The sequence below is a fragment of the Mastigoproctus giganteus genome, chromosome 7 (assembly GCF_048544385.1).
Source record: "Mastigoproctus giganteus isolate SK-2022 chromosome 7, ASM4854438v1, whole genome shotgun sequence".
In the NCBI taxonomy this organism is placed as follows: Eukaryota; Metazoa; Arthropoda; class Arachnida; order Uropygi; family Thelyphonidae; genus Mastigoproctus; species Mastigoproctus giganteus.
The window spans coordinates 22,081,282-22,108,990 of record NC_143581.1 but is presented as its reverse complement, the minus strand read 5'-3'; the positions used below and the strand labels follow the sequence as shown (position 1 = coordinate 22,108,990).

General features: G+C 36.9%; 1 protein-coding gene across 1 annotated transcript in view; it reads right to left on the bottom strand.

The window, feature by feature from the left end:
• The window catches only part of LOC150082636 (L-fucose kinase-like), a 162,397-nt gene that overhangs the window by 65,355 nt on the left and 69,333 nt on the right, over positions 1 to 27,709 (bottom strand). Inside the window, exons 14-16 of the mRNA XM_090377884.1 lie at positions 23,409 to 23,510; positions 20,657 to 20,769; positions 10,864 to 10,941 (exon numbers count right to left, since the gene is read on the bottom strand). Of these exons, the coding sequence (XP_090234010.1) occupies positions 10,864 to 10,941; positions 20,657 to 20,769; positions 23,409 to 23,510 (293 nt within the window). The remainder of the gene's footprint in view (positions 1 to 10,863; positions 10,942 to 20,656; positions 20,770 to 23,408; positions 23,511 to 27,709) is intronic.

Below are 27,709 nucleotides of genomic sequence, written 5' to 3'. Positions count from 1 at the left end.
ATCTGTTGGCTATCATCCTCAGAGATTTCGTGCCTCTTAAGGCAGATGGTGGCATGTGCCATTCACATAGCTGCCAGAAGCAAGATGAAGAGATGACTCCACTCATCATACTTATTGTGGTTAACAATCCTTTCCATGAAATGATGTCTGGCAGCCGTGCTGGACAAAGTTATTTTCGCGCCCCGAGCAGAACGATTTTTTGGCGGCCCGTTTTTTAACGATATATATATATATATATATATTTATTTTTTATTTTTATGATTTGTAAAATTTGGCGCTCCTGGCAAGTGTCCTGCTGGCCCGTGCCTTAATTTTGAACTGCCTGGCAGGGACGTATTCAGGGGTGGGCAGAAGAGGCATATGTTCCAGCTTAACCAAAAATTTGAAATTAAAGAAAATGAACGCAGGAGGCATTCTAAAAAAAAAACCTCAAAAGTCTGGTCGCCATCTCCCCCCCCACCTTACGATGACACCTGGATACGGCACTGATATCTGGTGAACGCTGCTTCCTCTGCAATGAACTGCCGATTAATAAGTAGTAATGTGGGTGATGAACAGAGTACATAGGAGGCTGCATAAAATATTGAACAGAAAATTGATTTTTATTTAGTTTTTTATGGGATTTTATTTAGTTTATTATTGTTGATTTATTTTTGGTCAGACTTAAATGGCTTAAAAGCCTTAAACACACCAATTTAAATTATATGTAGTGGGTCAATGCAGCATGTTCCAAAGTATGGGACGTCCCCGAGGCACACTTTGAGTTTTTTTTTAGTGGGGGAGGGGCTTTGTTTTGATGCACCATTTTTTTTAACGTAATATGGACACACTATTCTTCATATGAAGGATTTTTATTTATTTCTTTTATTCGTATGTATTGAAAAGAAAAAGAAAAAAAAAACACGAGAGGTTTTAGAACCTATGTACTTAGTACCGTGCATAGATTGAAGGTTCCGAAGATAAAAGATTTTTTTTTTTTTGACATTACACTTCAACTTCTATAGATTGTAATTTTTAAGATATATATATATGAAGGAAGGTTGTTCCAAAATACGGAAGTTGATGAAGTTGGTGAATGAATAAATGATGAAGAAGAAAAGGTGGTTCTGGGGTTTGAAGTTGGACAGTAAAAGGATGTTGACTGGTTGCTGCACACGTTAAGACGGCGTAGCACACGCTTCTTGATTAGAACGGGGTTCGAGCCCGTGACCACTGCATATCCCCGGAGCAATATGGCCTTAGTTGCTAATGCTCCTAAAAACCAAATAACTAACTAGACCCAATCTCAATAGCCCAAAACAAAACTCTCCTCTCACAAGTGACTAAACTTATACTTAGAAATCCCAACCAAACTAAAAATAACCACAATGTTACATCTTTCCTTTGTTCAGAAGGCCTCTTGGACAACCACTGGCCTCTCTGGATGTGTTGCCTCTCCGTATTGTAGGAACTTGTGATTTGTGACCAAGAGCTAATAAACGGAATTTTAAGTTCTGTAGTTATTTTTGAGACAGTAATTTTGTTTTCGGGCTGAAACCCATTCTGTGTCCATCAGGGTCTTTCAGCTAGCTTCAAATTTAGACCACAAATCATCCAATCAGATTTAGTTTTTCCATATTTCGTGATTGCAGACATCACTTTTGATACAATTGCCCTTGCCACAGGGTATTATTATTATAAGCTATATGGTGCAAGGAAGCCTGAGGCTTATGCTGCACCGGCCAAAAAAAAAAAAAAAAAATTCCCCAGTTACCCTGAGAGAGAGAAAAGTAAAGGGAAATCACCAAGAAAGAGAAGAATGATGATATCCAGCTCAGAACCCTGGGTGTGCCAAACCCATACTCACCACATGTGAGCCCCTGGGGTTGGTAAAATATGTTGCTACTCTGTGGCTCTGACTACATTAAACAAATCGGCAGTTTTAGTTGCCGATTTCAGACAGCTCGATCATTTTCTTCATGTACTTTTTTATATCACTTCTAAATAGACATCAATTTTTGTGTTTCTTTCACAGTACTATCTGAAGGGGGGGGGAATGCTCATGAATATGCCATACAGCCATTACAAAAACTGCAAATTTCATAATAAGGTGTTTCCATTATTTTGTTTCTCTCTGTATATATGTGTATTGCATATAACATAAAATCCCGTTGCAATGAACTTCTCGAAGGTGGATAAATCATTTGAAACTACCGAAATTTCGTTGTAATGAATGTTGCAGAAAATTATTTCAAAATACAGTAATTGTTTGTTCAAATAAAGCGCTGATTTTTTCTGATTATAGAAGTGGCACTTTCTTCTTTATTTCATTTAATTGAACACTTTTAAGTCAGTAATAAATATACGAAATATTTATTACAAAAGTAAAAAATATTTGTAGGATCATCGTTTCGAAATCATATTATATATTTATATGTAATAAATCTCATTACTATATCATATCCCATAACATTTTATTAAATAAACTACGCTTTCAGACCATATAGAAAACATAATCGATTGTTACTTAGCATGCATTAATTCGCCAGTTTTTGTTTTTAGTATTAACCTTTTTTCACTCATTAATACGATTTTAAACGTTAGTGCTGTTGAAAATTTCTAGATTCAGCTTCTTTAACCCTACTCAGGGTTAAGAAATTTGAATGGCATGAGCCTTTAAATTTACTTTAAAGTAAATATAAACGTTATCGTTTGTAAATAAAAATAAATTCTCATAAAAACACGAGAGGGTGCTCCTATTTGTAGCCCAGTAGTGAAGGTGACACTCTATACAGTGTGGAACTTCAAAAATCCGGCATGCAAAAGCCCAATTTATCAAAAATCCAGCACTTCTTGAATGTTTCTCAGAGTTGATGATACAAGTAGTCTAATAGAATCATGAAAAAAAAAAAAAAAAAAAGTCTGCTTTAGTGGTTTTCGTTGAAATTCACTTTACAAAGCTTATTCATGGCTCTTTGTGACAAGGAGTGGAGAGCTGTCCTAGCTCTGCCCACTGGTTTGCATTTATTCTATTTCTCTGCATAATTGGATAGAACAGTTGTTAGATCGCCGTCTTCCCCACACCAGGTGGAAAAGACCTGAGTTCGAGTCTCGGCGATGACAGGAGGAATATTTACAGGCATTTTTCATAACGTGCCTAAGTTAATCGACCTCGGGCTAGGGCGGCAAGGTTTTTACTTCCAGAAACTAGAGTTTCTCGTTAGGCAAAACAGAAAAGTGACCACAGAACACAAGCAATTTACAGACAATATACCGGGTGGTTATAAAATAAGTTTCCCTATTCAGGAGACCCTAGTGCAGTAGCGTAGCTACCCATTTTCGGGCCCGAAGGCAAGGAACATGTTCGGGCCCCTACTTAATTAATGAAAATCGCAAAAACAGGAGACAGCCAAAGTCGCCGGGCCCCTAAAGGTCCCGGGGCCGGAGGCAATTGCCTGCCTACATAGTAGCTACACCACTACCCTGGTGTCAAATAAATTTGATGAATTTGAGGTATTGCTCAAAACTTCAAAGGCAGATATTGTGGGGATTTCAGAGACGTGGTGTCACACAGATATAAGGAATGCAGAACTGGAATTTGGGGAGTACAATGTCTACAGAAGGGATAGACAGGATAGGAAGGGAGGAGGGGTTATGCTATTAGTTAAGAAATACATAAAATCCAAGGAAGTGAAGCCAGTCGACATTGCTGGACAGTGCAGTGTCAAGTCAGTTTGGTGTGACATAAGCATTGGGAGATCGAAATGAGAGTAGGAGTGTGCTATAGGCGTAATGACTCTGATGAGAAAACAAGAAATTGTACAGGGAAATAGAGTGGGCCAGTAAATCAGAGAGTCTTATAATGGGGGATTTTAATTTCCCAGATATTGACTGGAATTTTGGGGCTGATCACTCACACACTAGCAAGGCTTTTGTGGATTTATTGGATGATTGTTTTCTACATCAGCATGTTCGGGAGGCAACTAGAGGGAGTAATACTCTTGATTTGATTATCAGTAGTGATTCTTCATGCATTAAGAATCTGCAGGTAAATGAACCACTAAGTGGCAGTGATCACAGTGTGCTGAAGTGGAATTTACTCAAAGAGGTAACTACCATTAGGGGTAAAGGGAAAGGTTATTGCTTTCGTAAAGGCACCTACGATGGACTGAGACAGTATTTAAATTCTATACAGTGGGACCAACTGATGATGTTACCAACAGCAAATTCAAAATGGGACGCATTCAAAGAACTTAACTTGGAAGCTACTAGGCTTTACATACCAACTAAGAAATATTGTTCAAGGTTTAGGCCTAAGTGGATGTCAGATGAACTAATGAGACATATGGCAGAGAAGAAAAATGCATGGGATACATACAAATTAACACGTGACACAGAAGCCTATGATAGATACAAGTTGATCTATAACCAAGTTACAAAGGAGGTTAGGCAGGCGAAGGCAGATTACGAGAAATCCTTGGCAAGGGATGCAAAGAAAAACAGCAAAGAGTTCTTTACTTATGTAAACTCTAGAAGGAAGAGGATGAATCAGATTGGTCCACTTGATATCGATGGGTCAACTGTTGATGATCCTGCTTGGGTAGCTAACAAACTAAAGAATATTTTGCATCGACATTCACACATGAGGAATTATTCAGCGAGGGGAATGCAGGAGGTATATTCAACGCTGGCAGTAAGCTAGAGAATCTTGTAATAACTGAGAGTAAAGTGGAGGAGAAATTGTTGAAGATAAATACAAGAAAGGCACCTGGGGTGGATGGGATCTATCCAGTTATATTAAAGGAGGCAGCAAAGGAAGTAAACAAACCCTTAGCCATAATTATGAGAGCTTCCTTGGACTCAGGGGAAATACCCATGGACTGGAGATGTGCAAATGTGACCCCAATTCACAAAGGAGGATCAAAGGCGACACAAGTAATTATAGACCTGTTAGTTTAACTTCTGTTCCCAGAAAATTAATGGAGGCACTGGTTAAAGAAGCACTGTAGGATCATCTAGACAAGACTTCAGTTATAGCTCAGACACAGCATGGTTTTGTTAAGGGGAAGTCTTGCCTGGCCAATTTGATTGGATACTATGATGCAGTCACAAAATAACTGGATGCAGGGAATAACTTTGATATTATATACTTGGATCTTAGAAAGGCTTTTGATACTGTTGCACATTAGCATTAGCATTAGTAGAGGCATTTGATGCAAGAAAGCAAGCTTATGCAGCATCAGCCAAAAAAAAAAAAACCACTTTTTTTTTTTTTGTTCACCCCTCTGTTCTTTCAATATACCTGTCCAGCTGAGCCTTAAACTTATTTAGGCTATCAACCTCCACTACACGGGATGGAAGTCTGTTCCACCAACTAACCACCCGCTGGCTAAAGGCAAATTTCCGCACGTCTATCCTACATCTGTCTTTCCTCAATTTGAATTTATGCCCTCTCAGGTGATTTTTCTGAGCTAGAGGAAGAATCCCATCAGCATAGAGCATGCTTAAACCATTCAAGGCTTTATACACCTCTATCAGATCACCTCGCTGGTGCCTAGTCTCCAGACACTGTAATTTGCAAAACTTAAGCCTTTCTTCGTAAGAGCACCCCTTTGTTCCATTCACTAATCTTGTGCCCTTCTCTGTACTCGTTCTAGCAGCTCTACATCCTTCTTGAAATGAGGCCTCCAGACCTGTATACAGTACTCTAGGTGTGGCCTGACCATTGCCTTATACAATGGAATAATCACCTCCTTATCCCTGCTGGAAAAATTCCTGTATATCATTGACAATACTCCATGAGCTACTCTTGCAGCCCGTCTGCACTGCTCAGAGAACTTCATATCTGCCTGCACAACCACCCCCAAGTCCCTTTCATTCTCTACCACTGTCAGTGTAGTACCACAGAGTTGATACGTTGCTCTGGGGTTGCTGTTTCCCATGTGTAGTACTTTACATTTGTCAATGTTAAACTCGATTTGCCACCTCTCAGCCCATCTGCTCAACCTTTCCAGATCCTGTTGCAGCAGCATAGTGTCAGTAGTGTCCTTGACAACCCTGCCAACCTTTATATCTTGGACATTAAGCTTGACATACCATCATCAATATCATTTATAAATACAGAAAACAATAATGGACCCAACACTGAACCCTGAGGGACTCCACTAATGACATTAGTCCACGATGAGCAGTGTCCATTGATTACCACTCTCTGTCTTCTCCCCCTCAACCACCCCTTTATCCATAGCAGCAATTTGCCTCCAATGTCACACTACTCCAATTTGTGTAGCAGTCTTCCATGTGCAACAGTATCAAAAGCCTTTCTAAGATCCAAGTATATAATATCAAAGTTATTCCCTGCATCCAGTTCTTTTGTGACTGCATCATAGTATCCAATCAAATTGGTCAGGCAAGACTTCCCCTTAACAAAACCATGCTGTGTCTGAGCTATAACTGAAGTCTTTTCTAAATGATCCTGCAGTGCTTCTTTAACCAGTGCCTCCATTAATTTTCCTGGAACAGAAGTTAAGCTCACAGGTCTATAATTACTTGTGTCAGCCTTTGATCCTCCTTTATGAATTGGGGTCACATTTACACTTTTCCAGTCTATGGGTATCTCCCCTGAGTCCAAGGAAGCTCTCATAATTATGGCTAATGGTTTGCTTACTTCCTTTGCTGCCTCCTTTAATATAACTGGATAGATCCCATCCACCCCGGGTGCCTTTCTTGTGTTTATTTTCAGCAGTTTCTCGTCCACTTTACTCCGAGTTATTTCAAGATTCTGTAGCTTACTGCTAGAATTGAATACACCTCTGGCATTCCCCTCGCTGAATAACTCCTCATGTGTGAATGTCGATGCAAAATATTCATTTAGTTTGTTAGCTACCTGAGCAGGATCATGAACAGTTGACCCATCAATATCAAGTGGACCAATCTGATTCATCCCCTTCCTTCTAGAGTTTACATAAGTAAAGAACTCTTTGCTGTTTTTCTTTGCATCCCTTGCCAAGGATTTCTCGTAATCTGCCTTCGCCTGCCTAACCTCCTTTGTAACTTGGTTGCATATCATCATAGGCTTCTGTGTCGTGTGTTAATTTGTAAGTATCCCATGCATTTTTCTTCTCTGCCATATGCCTCATTAGTTCATCTGACATCCATTTAGGCCTAAACCTTGAACAATATTTCTTAGTTGGTATGTAAAGTCTAGTAGCTTCCAAGATAAGTTCTTTAAATGCTTACCATTTTGCATTTGCTGTTGGTAACATCATCAGTTGGTCCCACTGTATAGAATTTAAATACTGTCTCAGTCCATCGTAGTCGCCTTTACGGAAGCAATAACCCTTCCCTTTACTCCTAATGGTAGTTACCTCTTTGAGTAGATCCCACTTCAGCACACTGTGATCACTGCCACCTAGTGGTTCATTTATCTGCAGATTCTTAATGCATGAAGAATCACTGCTGATAATCAAATCAAGAGTATTACTCCCTCTAGTTGCCTCCCGAACATGCTGATGTAGAAAACAATCATCCAATAAATTCACAAAAGCCCTGCTAGTGTGTGAGTGACCAGCCCCCAAATTCCAGTCAATATCTGGGAAATTAAAATCTCCCATTATAAGACTCTCTGATTTACTGGCCCACTCTATTTCCCTGTACAGTTCCTTATTATACTCATCAGAGTCATTAGGCCTATAGCACACTCCTACTCTCAATTTTGATCTCCCAATGCTTATGTCACACCAAACTGACTCTATACTGCACTGTCCAGCGATGTCGACTGGCTTCACTTCCTTGGTTTTTATGTGTTTCTTAACTAATAGCATAACCCCTCCCCCCTTCCTATCCTGTCTATCCTTTCTGTAGACTTTGTACTCCCCAAATTCCAGTTCTGCATCCCTTATTTCTGTGTGACACCACGTCTCTGATATCCCAACAATATCTGCCTTTGATGTTTTGAGTAATACCTCAAATTCATCAAATTTATTTACTGAACTCCTAGCATTGGTGTACACAGAAGTATACCTGCACCTGTTTCTATTCTTAGCTACCCTAACACAACCCATGTGTTTACTTGTACTGCAATGGCTCCCAGCAGTCTCTGAAATACCATGCATCTTGTTTTTCAGGCTTCTGCTCATTCTAATAGAAGCAGTGCAAGACTGCTGGAAGACTGTATGGAAGACTGCTGGAAGACACATGGAAGACTGCTGCACAAATTGGAGCAGTGTGGCATTGGAGGCAAATTGCTGCTATTGATAAAGTGGTGGTTGAGTGGGAGAAGACAGAGAATGGTAATCAATGAACACTGCTCATCGTGGACTAATGTTATTAGTGGAGTCCCTCAGGGTTCAGTATTGGGTCCATTATTGTTTTCTGTATTTATAAATGATATTGATGATGGCGTATCAAGCTTAATGTCCAAGTTTGTAGACGATACGAAGGTTAGCAGGGTTGTCAAGGACACTACTGACACTATGCTACTGCAACAGGATCTGGAAAGGTTGAGCAGATGGGCTGAGAGGTGGCAAATGAAGTTTAACATTGACAAATGTAAAGTACTACATATGGGAAACAGTAACCCCAGAGCAACGTATCAACTCTGTGGTACTACACTGACAGTGGTAGAGAATGAAAGGGATCTGGGGTGGTTGTGTAGGCAGATATGAAGTTTTCTGAGCAGTGCAGACGGGCTGCAAGAGTAGCTCATGGTGTATTGTCGATGATATATAGAAATTTTTCTAGCAGGGATAAGGAGGTGATTATTCCCTTGTATAAAGCAATGGTCAGGCCACACCTAGAGTACTGTATACAGGTTTGGAGGCCTCATTTCAAGAAAGATGTATTGATGCTGTAACGAGTACAGAGAAGGGCAATAAGATTGGTGAATGGAACAAAGGGGTGCTCTTACGAAGAAAGGCTTAAGTTTTGCAAATTACAGTGTCTGGAGACTAGGCACCAGCGAGGTGATCTGATTGAGGTGTATAAAGCATTGAATGGTTTGAGCATGCTCAATGCTGATGGGATTCTTCCTCTTGCTCAGAAAAATCACCTGAGAGGGCATAAATTCAAATTGAGGAAAGACAGATGTAGGATAGACGTGAGGAAATTTGCCTTTAGCCAGTGGGTGGTTGGTTGGTGGAACAGACTTCCATCCCTTGTTGTGGAAGTTGATAGCCTAAATAAGTTTAAGGCTCAGCTGGACAGGTATTTCGAACGAACAGAGGGGTGAAGTGGAAGTGGTTATTTTTTATTTTATTTTATTTATTTATTTTTTTTTTGTCTGATGCTGCATAAGCTTGCTTTCTTGCATCAAATGCCTCTACTAATTCTAATGCTAAATGCTAATGCTAACCTTTAGTAGCATCCACAATTAATTCCTTGAACGCTTCCTACTTAGAATTTACTGTTGGTAACATCGTCAGTTGATCCCACTGTACAGAATTTAAAAACTTTCTGAGACCACTGTACTCACCTTTATGGAAGCAAAAACCCTTTCCTTTATCCCTGATGGTAATTAAATCTTTAAGTAAATCCCACATCAGTACACTGTGATCACTGCCACCTAGTGGTTCCCTTTATCTGCAAATTCTTAATACACGAATGGTCACTGTTGTTAACCAGATCAAGAATATTAATCTCTCTGGTTGCCTCTCAAACACATTGCTGCAGAAAACAATCATCCAATAAATCCACAAAAGTCTGACTAGTGTGTGAGAGACCAACCCACAAGTTCCAGTCAATATCTGGGAAGTTAAAATCCCCCATTATAAGACATTCTGATTTACTAGCCCACTCTATTTCTCTGTCCAATTGTTCATTGTACTCATTCGAGTCATTAGGCCTATAATACAATGCCAGTAAAGACAGTATACTACTCCAACTGGATCTAGATAAGTTGGGCAAATGGGCTGAGAAGTGGCAACTGAAATTTAACATTGACAAATGCAAAGTACTGCATATGGGTAGCAATAACCCAAGAGAAACATACCAACTGTGTAGTACTACACTTAGGGAAGTGAAAAAGACCTGGGGGAAATTGTGCAGTTAAATATGAAGTTCGCTGAGCGGTGCAGACAGGCTTTTAGGGCATTTCATGGAGTCTTGTCAATGATATATAGGAATTTTGCTAGCAGGGACAGGGACGTGATTATCACGTTGTACAAAGGCAATGGTCAGGCCACACCTAGAGTACTGTGTATAGGTCTGTGGGCCTCATTTTAGGAAGGATGCAGAGCTAGAATGAGTACAAAGAAGGGAAACAAGATTGGTGAGGGGAACAAAGGGGGTACTCTTTCCAAGAAAGGCTTAAGTTCTGCAAATTGTAGCACCTGGAGAGTAAGCACCTGTGAGGTGATCTGATTGAGGTGTATAAGGCCTTGAATGGGTTGAGCAAGCTGAATGCTGATGGGATTCTTCCTTTTGCTCAGCTTAAGAACCTGAGAGGGCATAGATTCAAATTGAGGGAAGATAGCTGTAGAATAGATGTGTGCGAAAAAAATTTGCCTTTAGCCAGCTGGTAGTTGATTGGTGGAAAAGACTTCCATCTTTTGTTGTGGAGTTGATAGCCAAAATAAATTTAAGGCTGAGCTGGACAGGCATTTGGAACGAATGGAGTGATGAAATGGGCTGATGCTGCATAAGCTTGCTTTCTTGATCATATGCCTCTACTACTACTAATGTCTGAAATGCTATTCCAAACTACAATAATAATATTACTAATTAAAATCATGAACTTTTTATTTTGGTGCTCATTATAAGGGAGTTCAACTACATATCCACACTCATATGAAAATACACTTCATATAAAACAGATGTTAACTCTTTTAATAACATAACTGGCTAATAATCAGATTTATCAATGAATGGAAAACAATTGCTACTTACCTACGATATTTAAATTCTGCTTCATGGCTATATGCCTCTAGGATTTCAGAAAAAGACAAGCGTTTCTTTGCTCTCCATCTGTTAAATTTTAATTGTCAAATTTCTTATAAATATAATAGTGTATAAAATAAGTAAAAAAACACAAATAAAAAAAAGCCCCATGATAATAATTAGCAATTTTCATCTAATATCAAATAGAAAAATGGAAACGGAACAGAAAAAAATTGTATCTTTGCTTAACAAAAATAAAAATATTGATACTATCTTTACATTTAATTTTGGTTTTGAATTTTGCACGATGGCACTTAAAATAAAATTCTAGTTTGGAAATGGGCTATGACAAATAACTGAATGGGTGGCTGTCACCATACATCCTATGTGCAAAACAGAAGCAATAAAATCGCACAGTGCATCTACAGAGTCATTAAGAAAAAACGCAACAGTTATGTCTATGTATTTTTTTTTTATGTACTGGGCTGGCATTGGTGGGTCCGGTGTCATTAAATTACATGACATGGGATTTTTTTTACCTCCCATGCCTTATATATTTTTATTTCTGCTTTTTTTTTCAGTTAATGATGCATACCCATTGTATACTTTAGCAATATGATCTTTTAAGCAAGGTGGAGTACCTGCTTTTGTGCTGTATAAAGCTGCATTTGACCTCACTACACATTGTTTCTTGGATCCCAGTTTGGGAACTGTTACCACACAGCCAATTATGGATGAGATACCAAGCAAGAAGGAGTACACAGCACAAAATAAGAAAAAAATATGAATACCGAAGAAGCCCTAGCTTTTTTCAATTTTTTTTTTCTCTAGTTCAATCAACTTGGTTCTTGAGGTTGTCACAAACATTCTCTCAGATATGCCAGACAAGCTGTACTTGCTACCTGGGAGTCTAAAACACTGATGGAACTGATATACGGGTGACACCCAAGTCAAGTGGACCCAATTTCGGCGAAGTCCAAACGGTCTGTGACAGCCAATCCTCTGCTTGCACCTTCATGATGGTGGGACTGTTAGTAATCCTGGGTATAACCCCCACGCCCAAGCACACTATGGGCGACCACCCAGGTGTGAACCAATGTAAGCAGGAGTTTTGAGGTTATGATGGACATCATGGCGAGATCCAGTCTTCCTTACATTTCGAGGGTACAGCTCTAAAATAGTGTTCACTGGTCAGCCACTAGTTAGTACGCTGGACCGAACCTATTGGTAACTCTTTAGAAGGCTTCCGGATCAGCTAGTGTATAATCTTGCTACCTCTACTCTGCCAGATAGTGACTGGAGGGAATCCGAGTAGTGTGTATACGGGGGGCATTGTTGAGGCCACGTTATGTCAAGGATCTGGGTATATTCTTACCATGTGTATACCACATCCAAAAATTTCATTACTTCATATAGCATGTCCCCCCACCACTTTTTCTTGCTATTGAATACACCATGAATTGTCAAACTAATAGAGTAAGCTTATCTGCGAAAAGATCTAAACTTCCTAAACACTTCCTAGTTCATTTCACAAATATATGTGGTCTCAATTCTAATCTCAACAATGTCCATTTCCACTTGCAGTCTGCCAAACCCCCATGTACTTTTTCTGACAGAATCTCAGTTATCGGTTGATTCAACTACTGCTCATCTCAGTTGCCCAAATTATTCGCTGTATGATTCCTTTTGCCTAAAAAGGTGGTACTTGTGCATATGTCCATTCTGATATTCCCTGTCAGAGATTTGGTAATTTGGAATCTCCTCTTTTCGATTGTCTCTGGCTTAAAATCTCTATACCCATTCTGTGAAATTCATCTGTTTTCTCTATCTTTCTCCCAACTCCACTAATCACTTGGAGCTCTTTGACTTCCTCTCTTTGCAATTTGACTTTCTCCAATCCAACTTTCCTAACAGTGAAGTAATTTTCCTTGATGGTTAAATTCAATGGAAAAGTTTGATGAAACACAGGCAGTTGCCCTTGACATCTCAAAGGCTTACGATCATGTCTGGCATAAAGGTCTTCTAAATATGCTTCTATCTTATGGTTTGCCAACTGCTTTTTTATAATTGGTTATCCAGTTTTCTATCTGATCGCTCGCTGAGGGCGATGTTAGATGGCTCTCTGTCTTCTAACTTCTCTACTAATGCTAGTGTTCCCCAAGGTTCAGTTCTTTCCCCCACTCTTTTCCTCTTATATATTAATGACCTTCTTCCATTGACTGGAAATCCTATCCATAGTTTAGCCGATGATAGCACATTGCATTCCACTTTCCATTTTGAGAAATCTACCTGCTAAATCAGCTGAAGCTGATTGAATATCCGAATATCTGAAGTTCTCGAATATCCGCTACCAATTCCTCAAATGCCGATTTCCAAGTAATTCTCCAGTGGGGCAAAGACAACTTAGTCGATTTCAATCCTTCTAAAACTCAGCCTTGTCTTATATCTCGCCAAAAGGATTCTTCTGCTCCTATGCTTATCTTTTGTGACACTCCGATTTCTAGGCAAAATGATATATCTCTTTTGGGGATTACCCTGACTTCTAATCTCTCTTGGCACAAGCACATTACAAATATTGCTTTCTCTTCATCTGAAAAACTTGGTTTTCTCTTTCGCTCTCAGCGTTACTTTTCTTCCAAACAGCTGTTCACTCTGTACAAATTGCAAATCTGCTCTACCATGGAATATTGTTCCCACATCTGGGGCGGTGCCCCAAAAACCTCTCTCAGGCTTCTACATTCCGTTCAGAAGAGGGCAGTTAGGTTAATAAATTACTCATCTCTACTCTAACTGAGTCTGTACACTCGCTGTCTCATAGATGTACTGTTTCTGCTGCATGTCTTTTTCTACAGATACTTCAATGGGCACTGTACTTCTGAATTGGCTTCTATAATTCCTGCTCTCTCTTTCAGTCCGAACACATGCCGCCACCAGCCAGCATCCATTTATTGTCCATCTTCAAACTCCCAGACCCAACTTTTCATCTTCCTCGTTTATTCATTCAACTGTCGTTTTCTGGAACAACCTTCCTTCATATGTATTTTCTGAAAATTACAGTCTACAGAAGTTCAAATCTAACGTCAACAAATATCTTCCCTCGTCTTCTCAACTAGCAACCCAAGCATGGTAGTAAGTACTATAGGTTCTAATACTTCTGAGGTTTGGGGTTTTCATAAAAAAAAAAAAAAAAAAAAACTGTTATCTACATAAAGAAAATTGGGAAGGTTAATAATGATGTTATTCATTATTTTTACTGTGCTATCTGAAAAATCTCCTAGGATTGCAGATAAAATATGAATATATTATGGGCCAAACTCAGAAAATGCTAATACAGTCCACCTTCCAAAATAAATAAGTAAATATCTTTTCTGTTTACATTCCAAGAAGGGAAAATGGGTTTGAAGGAAATCACAAAACAAGACAGAGATTGCAAAAATAATGCTGTATTTTGTGGTATTACATGGATTTAAATATGCAGCATGCATAATGCTGGCATGCATACTGACTTTTTGCTACAGAAATTTGGCAAGTGGGAAGGTGACAAATAGGAAGTTTAATGAACAGATAACCAAGAATGGTTTAAGTTCTGACTTCCATAATTCATATTAAGAAAGAATTGCCTTTTTTGATATCGGGTTCTGCTACCCAACTATCCAGTTAATTCAACAGAATATCCAGTACTTAAGGAAAGTGGTGATTTTGATGTTGAAATATTTGTACTGACTGAATTTGCTGAGCTATTTCTGATGACTATTTTATAGAAGTATAACTTACAAACGAGTTAAAAGATAACGTTATTTTAAATTAACCTTGAGACGAACATTACGTGGAAATATATTAAGTGTTATGCAGTGAAACGTCTCCTAATGGACGCCTCTCGTTAACGGACATCTCTCTACAACGGACATTTTCAAATTCCCCAACTTACCTCTATTGGTTTAAACGTGTTTGCAGCTTCTGTCTAGCGGACGTTCCCTGTAACGGACGCGGAGAGGCAATCTGCACTGTTTCATTTAGATTAGCACTTAATTTGATCTCCCCATAACGGACAGCGGGCGAGCTTACGGCCCTTTTTCTAGGAACTTTTCTTCCACATATTGCCTCAATCGTGTGTTTATTTTCTATTTCCGATTCTCTGAATTTTATCAAGGTTTACATCGCGGTTCTAAACCCTTTTTCAAGAATTTTAAGGCACGTGTAAAACTTCTGATGAATTCGGTGTGTGCAGGGGAATATGGTTGGCCTTTCGTCTTTTCAGTTTCAGTTTTGTTCAGTGTCGTGTGAAGTGCACAATGTCTTCTCGTAAACATTTAACTTTAAAAGATAAAGTCGAACTCATTAATGCGTATGATCGGCAAAAAAATAGTGTTCGCAATCTCGCTGCAAAATTCAAAATCGGAAAGACGCAGGTAAGCGACATTCTAAAGAAAAAAATGAACTGCTCAAACAATTTTGGCAACACGGAAATGATCAGGTTCAAAAATCATTCCCGAAAACTGTTGGACTTCAAATTGACAATGTTACGTATGAGTGGTTTTGTCGCGAATGTGCTAAAAAAATTCCCATTAATGGGCCTATTATTTGGGAAAAGGCTTTGGAGGTTGCGAAATCTATGTGAGTAAATGAGTTCAAAGCTTCTGTGGGATGGCTAGACAAGTTCAAAACTTGGCATAAAATTTCTTGGAAAACCGTAAGTGGTGAAGGTGGATCTGTTGATACTGCGGTTGTAATAAATCTTCCAATTTTGTCACAGACAAATTGGAAGATTTATGTCGTGATTTTGAAGCTAAGGATATTTACAACTGTGATGAAACAGGGTTGTTTTTTAAAGCTCTTCCTGAAAAAACAATGAGTCTAAAAAACGAAAAGTGCCAGGACGGAAAAATTTCTAAGGAACGCTTGACTGTACTATTGTGTACAAATATGCTGGGAGACTTTGAAGAACCTCTTGTTATAGGAAAACCACAAAATCCTTGTTGTTTCAAGGGCATAAAGTTGAATCTTTTGAATGTTGACTGGAAGTCTAATACAAAAGCGTGGATGACACAAGATATCATGAGCGAATGGATAAGTCACTTTAACCAAAACATGATTCGTCAAAACAGAAAAATTATTCTTTTCATGGATAATGCTGCATCTCACCAGCACATTGAATTGTCCAACATTCAAATCGTTTTTCTGCCACCAAACATACCTGCAGAGTGTCAGCCCTTGGATCAAGGGATAATAAAAAATTTTAAACTTCACTACAGAAAACGTGTTTTAAGACATCTCATTGCAAACATGAACGATGTAACATGTGCGAGTGACCTTGCAAAGAAAATCAGCATCCTAGATGCGATTCAATGGATTTCCTCTTCAGTAAATGCAATTAGAAAACAAACTGTTGTGAACTGTTTTGTAAAGTCTGGCTTCTCAAACGCAAAAATTGAAGTTGTGAACAGCAATGTGGAGCACCAAGAAGAACAAGAACTTCAACATCTATTGATAATGTACGATACTTCCGCTACAAGTGACCGACCCTGGCTACAAAGATATAGACTCAACCCTCACTACAGAAGATGATGCTCTAGATATCAACGACATTATCATCGATATTTTTCAAGAAGTTCCTCATGAGGATGAAGAAATGGAAGGAGGTCATTCTGTCGAAGAACATATTAACGACGAACCACCGATGAAAATAAAAGAAGCGCTCATACAAATCAATCGTTTAAAAATGTAAAAATGTTTTTCGCCGCTGAAGAAGATACTGAAGGACTTTCAATGGTTTCTTCACTCCAAACAAATGTTGAAAACAAAATTATCAGCCGGAAGAAGGTGCAGAAGAAAATAAGTGATTACTGTATGTATTTTTCTTAAGATAAAGTCATAATATGCATAGCACAATTGTATGTATATTATTTACAAAAATATTGTGCAAAATCTGTATATATTTTAATTTAATTTTACATTAAACGTTTAATGATTTTTCTTTCTTTCTTTTTTTTTTTTCTCATTCAGACTTCTTGTTAGCGGACACTTCTCTCTAACAGACACATTTTTGTTCCCCATGGCTGTCCGTTAAAGGGAAGTTTCACTGTATATTGTACAGGCTTCCAAGTGTTATGTATGTATTATTTTATATATAAACTTTTAAATTAGTGTATTATGAAGGAATAAAAAATAAAAAAAAAAAAGGCTGAAGAAATTAAGAAATATCAGCAAACGTACTGCCATGCTCATGCTGTCATCTATATTTTGTTTATTTTCAGTTAATTATTTAGCTTCACTCTCCTGTTGGTAGTTTGGCTTCATGTCTGGTAAGCACTTAAGTTTTCCTCATTTTATTTATTTGTTTACTATATTAGCACCTCCACAGTGTGAATATATTGCTTTGGCGAGCTGACAATTTTTTGTCAGTCACTGTCCATTGCAATTATTGGCATTGCATCCAAAATGCAGTATTTTCCATGACTATTGTTGTCCTATGGCCCTCTGATGAGACTGAACTCAATGGTCTTATGTCTTCTATTTTTTGGCTTTGGCACTAGTTAAAGGATGCCAGTCTAGATTTGTTATTTATTAGCATACAATCTTGGCTTTATTTGCCTCTTTTTAATATGTTCCAAAAAATTTTAGATATACTGTATATTCCTTCCACTTTACTTTTTTTTTTTTTTTTTTTTTTTTAACTTCATCTTGGTTTAACTACTGACTTAGTTTTACTACTTGTTTCTTTGCTTTTTCCCAGTGCCTTTCCATCCTGCCTCCCTTCTTTTTTACTTCATAAACATCTTATTATATATATATATATACATTTGCATTCCATGCGATTAGTGAGGACCACACATTCAATGAAGCAAAAATACTTAGCATCCAACATGATTACACCAAATTATTAATTGCTGAGACAATTGAAATTAAATTACATCAAAATTCAGTCAATGTACATCACCCCTACCCCATCTCAGACTCACAGTCGTTGTTGTTGTTGTTGTTGTCGTTTGTTATTTGGTTTTTAGGAGCATTAGCAACTAAGGCCATATTGCTCCAGGAATATGCGGTGGTCATTCCCTGACCTTTCCACATCCTCCATATTTAGTGGTGACGGGCTCGAACCCCAGTCTAATCAAGAAGCGTGTGCTACACACTGCTGCTCCTTCCCACCTGGCTATGGAGGCGCTCGACTCACAGTCCTTCATGCGCATGCGCCAAGACAGCAACTAACCTCCATGCTATAAATTCTGTCACAAACCTCGTGGTTACACTTTCCTGTGATCATGACTCTAGTTGAAAAGCCCTGTCTGCTTCAGGGAAATAACAAAATTCTTTTAATTTCTTAATGTTTCAGAGGAAAGTTACAAAATTCTTTTAATTTTAATTTTTTAACATTTGTTTTTAAAGTGTTTAAAGAATGGACTTACTGTTTAAATTGGTTTCAAAGTATTCAAATTGTTTTTAAAGAATGGACTTATTGTCTTCTCTCACTCAAAGATTTGGGTTGGTGATTCAATGTATTTTGGGGTCAGGTTTGGGGTCCACAGGCCTTCGATTCCATGGTGCACTGGATCATTGATTTTATCTATGAGTGTGAGGAATCCATGTAAATTATTTGCATAGTTAAATCAGCAATGGAAAGTATTAGCACAGAAGTGTTCTACAGGACATCATAGAGGTAATTCCTCCTTTTCTTAACTAATTGATATATAACATAGAATGGATTGAGCCATTGCAGCTCTGACATCTATTAATATATATATCTGTACATCCTATCTGTTGAGTAGTTATATTTTTAATGAAACAATGGCTAATTTAAAATGACATTTTAAAAACTAATTCTTTAATTTTTCAATTATCTTAATTTCACTTTTTTCACTAACTTAGTTAGAAAACTGATTCCATGTGAGGCAGTGTCAATGTCTGTTAATTTCTCTTGTATATAATTTTATAGAATCCAAAATTCAGGTCTGAAGATGGACTTAAAAAAAAAATCCAAAATGCAGCTAATTTTATTTAATAACTGGAACCATTTGGGTCTAATTGTTGAATCTGTCCTTTCACATCAATAAACCAATCAAACATTTTGCTTAGTAAAGCATCTTTTATGAAATTTTCATCAGTCCTTTTTAAATTTTGCCAGAAACTGTTACAGGAGAAATATACAGGTAGAAATGAGTCACCTCACTCATTTTGATTTTGAAACACTTTTTTTTAGAATAATACTTTTCCACCATGTTTGGTTGATAATAAATCTTGATATATACAAGGTGAGTCAGAATTCTGTATACACACTTTAAAAATCCATAATTTGTGAATCTGATGATAAATTTAAATACTTTTTTTTTAAATTTAACAGCTGAATTTTAACATGTTTGGACATGTTAAAAGATTTAAAATAATTTTATTTTTTTAATAAATTAAATTCTTTTAAGATGTTCAAAATGTCCTCCTCCAGCATGCATGCATAAACATCTTTTATCAACACTCCCACATACAACAGGGCACAAATGAGTTGAAATTTTATGTTTCCTGCTATACCACCATCCACAGATTCTCCGATGTTTTTGGTTTTTGATTGTACACTTTGTCTTTCAGGTATCCTCTTGCAAAAAAAGTGTAAGGGACTGAGGTCTAGAGACCTTGGAAGGTATTCAAAAGCACTATCCTAGTAATCTATCCACTGTTCATGAAATTCCCTAGCCAAATAGTCAAGGAGTGCAGTATGAAATTGCAGAGGTGTGCCATCCTGTTAAAAAACACAGTATTGAAAACTTGCTTCTGTTATTGGGTACTACTGCATAATTCCTTAATATTTCAAGATCTCTCCCCAGTAACAGTGACATTGAATTTATTAATAGTGACATCCAATAATCCCATGAGAGGAGATTCCCATCCACACAGTTATCCTTGGCAAGTTAACATGTTTCTGTAAGGTAAGGTGAAGATTTTCACTGCCCCAGTAAACACAGTTGTGATGATTCAAATGTCCATTTAGTTTGAATATGGCTTCATATGACCAGACAGTTGCATCCTCGAAAGGGCTGATTCCATCCTTTTGATATGACAATACCAATCACAAAATTGTGTTCGTCAATCTGGATCATCTTTCTGTACTGCATGCAGTAATTGTAGTCTAAAAGGTTCAAATTTATTTCCTTTAAGATTTTTATAAAACTCAATTGACTCAAATGCAGTTCTTGTGAACACTGTTGTTGTTCATGATAGCTTCAATGTTTTTGATACTTTTTGATTTCCTTTTTCTTCCAGTGCTTGTCTTATTAATATTGTGTAAAGTTTCATGTTCCTAAAATTTATCACACAGACAAGTAGGTGCCCTTGTTCCATATTGTCTTTCCCATGCATGCATGCTGAACCTCAATGACATTTTCAAATTTCCAGTACCATTTAAAAATCACCTTTCTCTCATCAAAACTTAATTGCATGTTCTCTGGTTCTCCATTATTTCTATGGGTTTCAGCCTATCTGAAAAAAAAATAATAATACAAATTGGTCATCTAATCTTTGATTCGCCCCATTTTTGACTCACCTGGTATATAAATATGCCATACAGAAGTACAACATGAATCAGACGTCAGGACAACTTAAAAAACCTATAAAAGATAATTTTGTTATATTTATGTGATACAGAAACATATAAGGAATGTAAACCAAACTGGTTGATATGGTCTTGCATGCACCACTAAAGAAACAGGAGATCAATTAAAAAAAGACTATTCAAGATAACCAAGACAAACATTGTTTAACTTGTCCTGACTTTTGGTTCACACTGTATATAAACAAATGAAAATCTGACATTTACCTTTCAAGGTGAAATGAGTCTTCAATTTTGTCAGAAGCAATCCAGAGAATATCATTCAGTGAGGAATCAAATGAATAAAAACGTGCATTTTGTAGAGTTCTTTTCTCAGGTTCCTTTAAGAAGAAAATTTAAATAAAGCAAGCAGAATAAGAAACACTAAGAAAATAATGTCTTTTTAAAGAATTACAGAAAAACAGTTCTTGGTAACTATAGAATGTTTTGCTATGAAGATGTTGTTTTTTGTTGTTTGGTTTTTAGGAGCATTAGCAACTAAGGCCATATTGCTCCAGGAATATGCGGTAGTCATTCCCTTGACCTTTCCACATCCTCTGTATTTGGTGGTGACGGGCTAGAACCCTGGTCTAATCAAGAAGCATGTGCTATGCGCTGCTGCTCCTTCCCACCTGGCTACGGAGGCGCCAAGATAAAAGCAGTCATATCTCCAAGATTATTGTAGAAAAAGGAACACTAAATGTATCATGAAACTAATGCAGAAAATTAATGCTACAATTGGAGTTATACTTGGCAAGGTGAAATTCTACAATTGAGTACCAAACTAATCTATTAATCTAAATCAGGAGTTCACAAAGTGTAGCCTTCGAGCTTTTTGTATGTGGCCCATGGCTGCATACAAAGTTTTATGATCCTATGTATAAATGTAAAGAAAATCTTAGTTCAAATTTTATAGAATCATAAGACTTGTGTACTAACTACAGTGGAAGCCAGTTAATATGAAATGCGTGGGACTTTCACAAATATTTCAATGTTAACCGAATTTCGTGGTAAAATTTTTTTGATGGCTGATTCCAAGTAGGGAGAAAAACGGAGGGACTGGGCATGTAAGTTGGGGCTGGTTCACAGTACCTACCGATACCAAAAATCCCAACTATCACAGTTGCTATCAAAGACCTATCACCATAAAAATATCCAGAAATGCGAAAATATTGAATGGCTTTCTTATTTGAAAGTGCTTATATCTGTAAAAAAAACATTCTCTAGTATGAACATAAACAAGTCGAAATTAAGATAAAAATTAATGGATAGTCATTTCACATGTGTTTTACATATCCAACATCTTTAGAACCCAGGCTGATGAAAAAAATCTCAAACAAAAATCAATTCCACAAATCACATGCTACAAAACATTACACTTAAATTTTATACTTTTTTTTCTTTGTAACACTACAATTCATAAATATTTCTTTGTATTATGTTATTTTTAGCATTGTGTGCAAAATTTGGTGATAGAGTTTATTGGACATAACAAATAAAATGATTTTAGACCTGTGTATAAACAGTTACATACTTATTGTATATAAATATAAGAAAAGATCACTTAATGCAATCAAAAGGACTTTTTATAACTTTTTTGCTAACTTACTAAGTATGAAACATTCACCTTCTGTAGAAAACTGAAATAGCAGAATAGTAATTCAAGGTGAGAAGTGGATGCAATATTTCTGTTAAAGAAAACAGCTTTAGGTGAACAATGCAGGGGAGAGGATAATTAATAATAGGAAGAACTGAGAGGAAAATTTAACTGGGCTTGAATTCATAATGGCAAACCTTTCATTATCATAAGTTGGACTTACAGGATTGAAAATTGAAAACTTAAAATTAAAGTACTAATATATTTGTTATATATTCTTCAACAAGAAGGAAAGTTTGTTAACAATATATTTATATTCAGTACATTAATGAGATAAATAAACATGTACAGATAAATCCACAGCTCTGTCTATGTTGTTAGCAGAGGAACATCTGTTTAAGCATCTCTGATATCCATTTAACATTGAAAACCAATATTTGTTTAACATTGAAAACCAATATATTTTATAATTCAGAAATACAAATAGTTTTTCCTTATCTGTAAAATATTTAGAGAACCTTTTCCTTACCTGAATAAATATTTTACTAATATGGAAAATAACTTGAAATTATTGAAAAAATTATCGTCAGGGCATTTTCAGCCACCAAGACTTAGCAGGCAAGAAGAAATTATTATTTCTTTCATCTTTAAAAACATGCACCACATCCAACCTATAAAGCAAGGTGCACATTTGCTTTAGAGACTTTGTTTACTTTGCAACTAACTGAAAAACTATTTTAAGTTTAAGTTATAAATAAGTTATTTGCTATTTAACAGTAATGTTAATTTGTTCAGCTCAGCTGCTGCTGCTTGTAGTAAAAGTACTGATCAAAGCAGTAAATAGTTTGGTACTTACTATATTCTATTAACTAAAGAGTAAAACTAAATTAGAAAATAACATGGCAAGGTGATCAAGCTAAAAGTAATTTGGTTTGAATGATCGTTGTTATTTGGTTTTTAGGAGCATTAGCAACTAAGGCCATATTGCTCCAGGGATATGCAGTGGTCATTCCCTGACCTTTCTGCATCCTCCGTATTTGGTGGTCACGGGCTCAAACCCCAGTCTAATCAAGAAGCGTGTGCTACGCACTGCTGCTCCTGCCCATCTGGCTATGGAGGCACCGTTTGGATGATCATCCCAGTTATTTAATGACTTGGCAAAATGAACCAGTTAAACATTCTTTTATTAAACGGTAATAATGACTAATTAAATTTTAATGTAAAAATATGTCCTTTTAACTGCTATTAATTAAAAATGGAAAAAATAACATTGTGGATTTAAAAAAATGGACAAAATTAAAAAAGAGTTATAACAACTTTTTTAAAAAACATAATTATCTCATTCCAATGCTTATTTATTATACAGCAGAAAATTTTTCTTGCCAATGTATGGTCCCATAAATCATCTGGTGATATTCCTTTCAAAATCAAGAACTTAGTCCATGGAATGTTGCAGCATGTACCATCTGGGTGGGTCACTGGAAGCTAATTCCAAAATAAATAAATAAATAAAATGTTTGATATTTTTATCATGTTTCAGACATATATATTTTTATTATTCAGAATAGTACAAACATGATTTTCTAATTAGTGTCTGAATTTTTTAACTATAAAAAATTAATAGCAACAAAATAAAATTTAATTTTTTTAATATGAAGGTTGTTTGATTTAACATTCACCTGGAGGCAACAAGATATACAACATCAACCAACACTGAAAAACTTGTGTGAATTTTTGAAAAATGTAAAACTTTTAGTATTCTCAGTAGGTAAAAGCAATCCATTGCATCATTAATTATTTTTTCATTGGAGAATTATTTTTTCATTTAAGAAGTAATCGCAAAATAAATTCTTTGAAGCTCCATTTTGGGGTAAATATTTTGGCTCAGGAGAAAAGTATAAATTTTCCACAGAGCTGTTGGCTGTTGATCAAGAGACTGCTGCTCCTGCCCACCTGGCTACGGAGGTGCCAATTGGCACTGCTCTTCCTGGACTAATGTTATTATGAAGTTCCACAGGGTTCAGTGCTGGGTCCATTGTTGTTTTCAATGATTTTGATGAAGGCATATCAGGCTTAATGCCTAAGTTTTTTAGATGATACAAAGGTTGGCTGGGTGGTTAACGACAGTCATCAGGGTGAGCTACTGCAACAAAATCTAGGAAAATTGAGTCGATGAGCTGAGAAATGGTAGTTGAAGTTTAACATTGACAAATGCAAGGTACTGCTCATGGGTGGCAGTAACACCAGAGTAACTTATCAACTATATGGTACTACACTTAGTGTGGTGGAGAATGTAAAAGACGAGAGGGTAATTGTGCAGTCAGGCATGAAATTCTCTGAGCAGTGCAGACATGCTTCCAGGACAGCTCATGGTGCTTTTTTAGTGATATACAAAAACTTAGCTAGCAGGAGACAAGGAAGTGATTATCCCTTTGTATAGTACTCAAGTTGCAACCATGGTTAGGCCACATCTCGAGTACTATACCCAGGTCTGGAGGCCTCACTTTAGGAAGGATATAAATCTGATGGAATGGGTGCAGACAAGGGCAACCAGATTGGTGAAGGGAACATAAGGGTGCTCTTACCTAGAAAGGCTTCAGTTCTGTAAATTGCAGCATCTCGAAATCAGGCACGTGCAGCGAGATCTGACTGAGACGTTTAAAGCCTTGAATGGATTGAGTAAGCTGAATGTTAATGGTATTCTTTCAGTTGCGGAGACACACACAAGGAGGCATAAATTCAAGTTGAGGAAGGGTGGTTGCAGGATTGACGTGCAGAAGTTTGTCTTCAGCCAGCGGGTGGATGATTGTTGGAACAGGCTTTCATCTGTTGTTGTGCAAGTGGATGGGTTGAATAAATTCAAGATGGGCAAACTAGGCTTTTTTTTTTTTTTTTTTTTTTTTTTTTTGGCTGATGCTATATAAGCTTCTTTCTTGTATCATTTGCCATTACTACTACTACTAGTATCAGAATTAAGAATAAATTCCTAAAGTTCTCTATTTTCAGCATTTTTCCTGCTGTTTATCCAAAAAATGTGATTGGTGGCTTCTGCATGCCAATGTGACCAATGCTTTGTCTTTAAAAACACACCCACCAGAGGGTTATGAATCACTTGTCTACAGCTATTTCTAAAACTGGATTTTAATTTTTGGGCTGGCTGATATAAAAATTATAAAGATGTTGCTGATCAGTAATTAAAAACAATATTCAGCAACTTAAATCCATATAACTGAAAAATTGGGAAAATTATAAGATTGGGTGGTATAGAAAACTATGTATATCATGTATTTCAGAACTGATTCTGAAAGAAAGAAATATCACAGCTGAAACTATACAAGTGAAATTACTTTTGAATTTAGGTATTTCTATTTAATATTTGGTGTCTAGTTTGTTTAAAACAATTAAATATTTTAAAAAGTAGTGCAACAACAACTCTCTCAATGCTGTAAGTATTGTACTATTTTTGTGAACTATTTTTCTTTAATAGTTCACAAAATAGTTCACTTTTTCATATCTTCTGTTAATACTTTACAAAGGATAGTGTATATTATACAACCTGAATGACACAACAAATAGACGAGGTGTGGCAATAAAGTTCCCGGACTAGTGCAATATAAAAAACACAAAGTGAAGGAGCTCAAAAATGGTTTTATTTTTATTCAAAGTAATGACTACCTGATTTAATGCACATATTAGATAATTCTAAAAAGATTCTGAAAAGAATCAGCAAAGGCATCCAAAGAGATGATGTTCAGTTTGGCAGTTACATTTTCCTTTATGTCCTCAATGTGCTGAAATCTCTTTCCTTTAAGGACAGTTTTCACCTTGGGAAAGAGGAAGAAGTCTGCTGGCGCCAGATCAGGAGAGTAGGGTGTGCAGCTGATCTGTACAATGCCATGTTTCATTAGAAATGTCTTCACAACAAGTGCAGAATTAGCAGGGGCATTGTTGTGGAACAAGAGCAAGCTGCCTTTCTCTCAAAATTGCAGCCTCACCCAGGAAATGCACTTCAGTAGTCTTTGAAGCACCCGTACAAAGAACACAGCACTGCCTCACTCCTTTTCAGGTACAAATTTCAACACACTGTTTGACGAAAAACATGATCAGCATTCTCTTGATCCTGGATTTCTGTAAATGAAACCATTTCAACCTTGGTAATTGTTGTTGTTATTGTTATTTGGTTTTAGGAGCATTAGCAACTAAGGCCATATTGCTCCAGGGATATGCGGTGGTCATTCCCTGACCTTTTCGCATCCTCCGTATTTGGTGGTCACGGGCTCGAACCCCAGTCTAATCAAGAAGCATGTGCCATGCACTGCTGCTTCTACCCACCTGGCTACGGAGGCGGCTCAACCTTGGTAATGATTTTGAAGTCAACTGCATTCTTTGACACTTCATCTCTGGGTTGTACTGAAACACTCGACACGCATCTCACGTAAAAATACAATTGAGAAAATTAGGATTATCTTGACAAGTCTGGATGAAGTCTGCATGATGACACTCTTCATTGCTTCTGCTCATTAGTAAGACTGTGCTACACAAATTTTGCACAGACCTTCCTTTTCCCTAAATCTTCAAGCAAAATTTGATGAATCATCCCCTTATACATATCCAACTCATTAGCCATCATTCCGATGATTAAATGAAGATCTGTTTTCACAATTTCCTGAACTTTTGCAGCTCTGTCCTCATTTCAAGAGGTTTATAGACACCCACTTCTTGGGTCATTGCAAACATCCTCACATCCATCTTTGAACTACTTATACCATTAAAACACACTGCTATGATTTAACATTTCATCACCATAAACAGTTTTTAACATTTCATAAATTTCTGTTGCAGATTTTCCCAGTTTAAAGCAAAATTTGATATTTGTTCATTGCTGCACTGAAAAATCATGACATGGAATGTTAGCTTCTGGTTGTTACAAAACTAGTTGTTACTTGCAACCTGTCAGCCTATTTGACAATCTCTGCCACGATCTGTTGGAGGAAGTTTGAACTACAACATACCACTTCCGTTCATTTTCCAACTAATTGAACATGACCACAAAAGAACCAGTCTGGAAATTTTATTGCCACACCTCACATTTACTTTTCACTTCAATTAATCACAGAAAGAGAAAAAAAAACTCAGTTACTTTTAGAAAAAAATAGAATGTGGCTGAAATGTAATGCACTGCATACATTACCTAACTTATAATGGAAGTATGTTATCAGATGTTTAGACGTTACTTAGTAAGAAAAAGTTTGATCAATTCAACATTTTCAGCATATGCTTTGGTGGTCCCTGAAAAGCTTTTAAGATCAGTCACAACTGGCCCCCCAACCACAGAAATCTATTCATATAAATGAAAGTGTATTCCACATATTACTCTAGTAGTACAAAAAGTTGGATGAGACCAAATTTTCAACCTATGTTGGAATTTTTACCTCAATTTGTCCTTGGGAAAATTTCAGGTTCAGTCATGATTTCACAGCCCTCATTCCCTTTCCCCTCCCCTACAAAAATCAGCACAAATGAAAGTTTTTTCACATTAATTGACAAGAAAAATGCATATTGCTACCAAATTTTCAACATATATTCTATCAGCCCCTGGGATGGTTCTAAGTTCAATTCCAATTTCACTGCATTCTCTTCCCAGTTTCTCAAACATAAATATTACTACAAATTTGGAACAGCAG